Source organism: Lolium rigidum, chromosome 7 (assembly GCF_022539505.1).
Source record: "Lolium rigidum isolate FL_2022 chromosome 7, APGP_CSIRO_Lrig_0.1, whole genome shotgun sequence".
NCBI classification, from domain to species: Eukaryota; Viridiplantae; Streptophyta; class Magnoliopsida; order Poales; family Poaceae; genus Lolium; species Lolium rigidum.
In genome coordinates, this window is record NC_061514.1 from 228,967,974 (window position 1) to 228,973,573 (window position 5,600).

A 5,600-nucleotide genomic window follows, 5' to 3' on the forward strand; every position below is an offset into this window, starting at 1 on the left:
TAGAGGTAGTGTGTGCGTGTATTTATAGAGGTGAGTGTACGTGGGTACGTGTGAGCGTCTACGTCTGTACCGTGTTTCGAAAAAAATTCGCAAAATATAATAACTGCCACGTCCACCGTGCGACATTGTGGACTGCAACTCAAGGCCGAAGCACGAGGCGCCGACAATGCAGGCCCACCAACGTTGGCCGTAACAGCTTGGCAGTTTTGCACGCGGCTCCAGCCTCCGGGCCCCAGGGAGTCAGTGACGCACCAAACCCCGCAGCGCACGCAGCGCCGCCACCGACAAATCCCCCGGCCCGCCTCGCCGGCCGCGCTTCGCCGGTGTCGGGCCAGACGGGATGGAGTGCCTGCGGCGCGTGAACCCCTTCCGCGCGTGCGCGGGGCTTCGGTTTCTGGGGTACCTCATGCTGGCGCTCGTCGCCGCCATCGTCGCTGCCTCCTACTACGCCGTCGTCGTCTCCGCCTGGGGCCCGATACTCCTGCACGGGGGCGGCCGAGGCTCCGTGGCGGCCGCGGCTACCATCCTTGCCGCCTTCCACCTGCTTGTAAACTCCCGCAACCATGTCTCTCTTACCAACTAAATTTAGTCTGCCTCCACGAATTTTTCATGTGGTGCGATGTAGAAGCAACACTCTCCGATTTTCCTCAGTCTCGACCTTCTCATTTGCCAAATTTTGCATTGCCGTTCCTTGGCTGCTTTGGGCTACACAGTATGTAGTTGAATATTAGAGCCATCAGGCACATACACATTGCAATTTTGAACTACAAGGTTGTATATTATGGATCTCAATTCAGGTGGAATAATTAATGTAATTCGAATTAAAACATTAGAGATGCGTTAAATCTAATTCAACTATTTATTTCATTCTCCAAGTCATTACCAGATGTTCTTGTCAAGCTAGTTGGTAGCATATAGATCAAACCGTATTCGATGATATGCCATATAGCGATATAGATCAAATGTGTATAGATACAACCGACTATGCGACAACTAATATGAAACGGAGGGAGGTATCTTTTATCTAACATTGACCTTTGTAGTTCCTATCCTACATAGTTAGTATGCCAAAGAATATGTCGGTTTGTTCCAATTACACTGAATTATTTCATCATATGCATGCGCCACTTTACATTATTTGCTTTCATGGACTTTTTATTTTCTTTAAAGGAGAAAATTGGGCCATGATTGTGTTTTTTCTCTGTTTTGCTTAAATTTCTTCAGGGATCTTGTTTCTTCTGCAGCTTGCAATGATGCTATGGTGCTATTTGATGGTTGTTTTTACGGATCCTGGCTCGGTACCTGAAAACTGGAGGCGTGCTGCCGAAGAGGATGGTATGGATGTGAACAACAGTATGGCCATATCAAACTATTTTGCTACAGATAATGTGAATCGTCCATTATCCGTTTCAGAGGAGCAAGGACACACTCCCAGATATTGCTCTCGTTGTCAAAATGGCAAACCTCCACGTTGCCATCATTGTTCTGTCTGTAAGTCAGCCGTCCTCATGGTGTCAGTTTATATATAAAATGCCACAGTTTTGAAAAGGGAACTTTTTTTTCCATCCAATATGGTTGGCGGCATCCCTGATCTGGATCTGATGTTATGTTAGTGTTGCTGTCCAATGAATTAAGAAATGGTAGTATGTGAAGCTGCTGCAGAAATGCCAAAAAGTTTTAGTGGTGAAAAACACAAGAATGTTCTTGCATAGTTTGCATGCTCTTATTTTCACTTGTTATCACGACTCAGATGATGACTCGGATCTTGCATGCTTTTCCTTTGGAGTTATCTATAAATGTGTTAAAGTCGTCTATACCTTCTTTCACGTTGTCATTCTGACCTATGTATTTGACTATGCAGGTGACAGATGTGTACTCAAAATGGATCATCACTGTGTTTGGGTAGTAAATTGTGTTGGAGCAAGGAACTACAAGTATTTTCTCCTTTTCCTGGTATGATTGGACTTGTTGGGAAATTGATTTTGGATAGTATTTAAAAGTTTTATCAGAGCACGTTTTTTGTGTTAACTCTTGCAATACAGAGTTTTAACTCTTGCAATACAGAGTTTAAGTTGTATGGTTCGGATAGGATGCAGTGGAAATGTTTTGCACATATAATGTCTTTAAAGCTAGTCTCTTATATCTGATTTTTTTTTCCTTCTACAAAAACCATGGCAGAGTGATATCCTGATTTACTTGTTGTATCTTTTTTTTTTTGGCAAAGCTGACTTTTGCTATACAAGTTCGTCATTCCGTAGACAAGCATGATTTGAGATTATTGTTAGGCCCTAAATTTAATGTAAGAACAAAAATCTTTTTTCATATAAACTTGATGTGCAAACAATGCCTCACGGGTTGTGTGGATCTCTGCTGTAAGAAAAATTGTGGTTGAACTAATTTTATGGGCCTACCACTTAAACCTTGTTCAGCTAGATTAGGCAAACAACATAAAGAAAACAGGCTTGAATAGTAGGATAACTAAGAAATAGTGTTGGCCAAACAGCATTTTCATCAAATGTAACACAACATTATATATCAGCATTCTTAAAGCTTGCACAAAATATGTGCCACCAATTTGTTTTTTATCATTTTGTTGTAACCATCTTAGAGCATTTGGCTTGCCTTTTCAGGCTCATTGCACAAATTTATTCCACCAATTGCCTTGTTATCATTTCTGAACTTGTTATCATGCTGTTGTAGGCTTGTAGCCATATATTTGTGTTCTCTTTCCTTACTGATAATAAGGATTTCCTTATCTATTCTGATATCATCTGATATGTCTAGGCACAAATTTTCACCAGATTTTGCATGTACAGGAACATTGGCTTGCTAATTTGTATTTTTTTTAAAAAAAATTGAAGGTACCAGCAAAAGATACAAATATACAAGAATTGCAAAAAATAGTAAGACAGAGAAATGTTCCTCCTGCATGCTGAGAATAATTTTATTTTCTGCAATTAGAGAATCTATAAGTTTAAATAAAAGCCTGCAAGGTTGTCTTGTGTACTAAGTGCTGACTTACCAAGAATAACAGTCATTGTGCCATATTCTCTATGCTGGCAAACCAGCTCTGGCTGGCTTCAGCTGTAGATCAGCATTGTGCATAAGCAAAACAAGCCTTATGATACACAGTCTGATAACAGTGTTCTCTATTTGCTTCTTTAGCTTCCCTAATTCTTGTTATTTATTGTTTTGTAAGTGCATTATCTTTCTATTATAGATGTATACTTTCTCCGAGACTCTGCTAGATATATCAGTACTACTTCCAAGCTTTATTACCTACTTTCAAGATGAAAGTAGGCGCTCCAACTCCGCCAGTGATATTGCCATACTATTTATCGCTTTCGGTAAGCCTCGTCCATGGAAGCATCAAACATATATTAAAGTTGTCCGGTTGTACTTACCCTACTTGCATGCTTGTCTTGCAGTTCTTAACTTAGTGTTTGCGCTGAGCCTCCTTTGTTTCCTAGGCATTAACATGCCTCTTGTTCTGAGTAATACAACATCTATAGAGGTAAGGTGGTGCACCGTGAATTCGTTTGGTTCCTTGTGTGTCACAGTTCACTAAATCCCTCGATTAAACAGCTAGGCTTCATTTTTTCCATTCATACTGAGTTACAGGTTGATCTGCAAATTTGGATGCAATATCTATTTCCAATCAACATAATTTTTTTTCTGTGTTACATAAAACTAACTATGTAACTTATACGAGGAAACCGTCTCACTGTTCAAAGAATACCACACACCTCATTGTATCCATATTCATAACCTATCCTTTCATGGCCTTGATTTGGTAGTTAAACTTACTGGTACAGAGTATAGTTACAATCTAGGTTCCAGCTTAAATTTTCTTCAAGAACCGCAGATCATCGAGCTTAGGACTTGATTTTGGTCGTATAGTTATATTTCTGTTAGAATGCCCAAATGATGAGCTTTTGTACGGGTGAAATTTATTCCAGGTGTACGCGCGAAAGAACTCACGCTCATGGAAATATGACCTAGGACGGAGACAAAACTTGGAGCAGGTATTTTTCTCGGCATTTTCATTGGCCTGGTCTTCCTACTTCCATGCATACCTTCTGAAATATTGTGTGCTGTAGGTTTTTGGCACCAAAAAGTTGCTCTGGTTTCTTCCTATGTACTGCACCGAGGATCTGCACAACATTACTGCAATTCAAGGCATTGAGTTCCCGACTCGTTCTGATGCAGTGCTATAATTGCCACTGGTTTCTGTCCACAGTATATTCTAGTCTATACGGCCATCTCACCCGTAGATTGAACAATCATATTTCTGTACAGGATCTTTATTCTTTCTATACACAGCTAGTGAACAGAATGACTCTGTACCATGATCATTCTTTGGTTGGTTTGAACAAGATCTGCCCAAAAACACCATATGTGGGGATTGTTCATAGGGTGTGACTGAGTGAAGCTCATTTCAACTGAGAATTAGATGTGACCTCATGATTTTGTATTACATGAAACATCGCTCCATTTGTACTACATTGTTCATGCTCTCAATCGGATCGGAGAGGCCTTCATTGTGCCTCCCTACCTCCTCATCTCCCCCGTCGACGGTTGCTTCATGATATTGTTGTTAGTGCCTCCGTAGCGAAGCACTGGTAGACTGGTAGTGTGTTGGTATATTTGAAAGGATCAATGCAACAGTTGTGAAAAGAAGATAAAGTTTCTGAAAAGACTGAACAATGCTATAAAAAAAATCAGTTCAAACAAGTAGCTGGGAAGCCCATGGGAAGACGTTTTTTTATCGCCATCTACAAAATAGAATTTTAGCTGACTCAACACTGAATCATGACGATAAAATTGTAGTGTATTTATGTTTCGCAGGGAGACTTCACATATAGCCATCTAAGAAATTGTTCATCCCCAAAGACAAAGAGGGTTAGCAATAGAGGAATATTATGAATGAGTTTGAGATTCTTTCATGGAAGCAATTTTCTGAATTAGATAAGCTTCCACCACACCATAAGAATAAAGAAAAATAACAACAAAACAATACATATAAGATTGCCATGACTATGCTGATTTGATCCGGCAGGGGGCATGCGTCGTCCCTTCCACATCCGCAACAACCTCACATAGAGGGTGTGTCCATTAAAAACCTACATGCATGAAAAACAAAAGATACATCCATCAATCTGTAAACAATTATTAGTGGAAAACATGTGATGTATTAGCGAATGAATTACTTAAACAAGCTAGCATATGCATGCCACTGACCAGTCCGTTGAGAGTAGCGAGCGCATCTGCCCGTTTCTCCATCATCGCAATGTTCACGAGCCCAATTTTCGTTGACTTCTTGTTCTTTCTCTTACACACCACCTGAACGTTGGACACTTTTCCATACTTGCTCAAAAACTTTCTTAGCTGAAAGCTATCCACCTTAGGAGGTAGGTTTTCCACATACACCCTGAGATAAGTATTGTAACATTGTGGCTGAGGTATATCATCCTTGTAAATATTACTCGTTGGAGTTGGAGCCATATGTGGCTCCTTCTTCTTCTTCTTCTTCCACCATTTTCGACCCTCAAGCCGATCAATGATTTCCTGGTTCAACAAAGTCAAGTTTATTTTCAAAA

The 5,600-nt window shown here is 40.4% G+C and overlaps 1 protein-coding gene across 1 annotated transcript; it reads left to right on the top strand.

Annotated features, from left to right (window-relative positions):
* Nucleotides 1-340: 340 nt before the first annotated feature.
* LOC124676933 (probable protein S-acyltransferase 12) lies at nucleotides 341-4,569 on the top strand. Its single transcript, XM_047212943.1, has 7 exons — nucleotides 341-547; nucleotides 1,245-1,491; nucleotides 1,862-1,953; nucleotides 3,221-3,347; nucleotides 3,429-3,514; nucleotides 3,960-4,025; nucleotides 4,101-4,569. Exons 1-7 carry the CDS (start codon nucleotides 341-343, stop codon nucleotides 4,215-4,217), a joined length of 942 nt encoding a protein of 313 aa, XP_047068899.1. The 3' UTR covers nucleotides 4,218-4,569.
* Nucleotides 4,570-5,600: the final 1,031 nt, after the last annotated feature.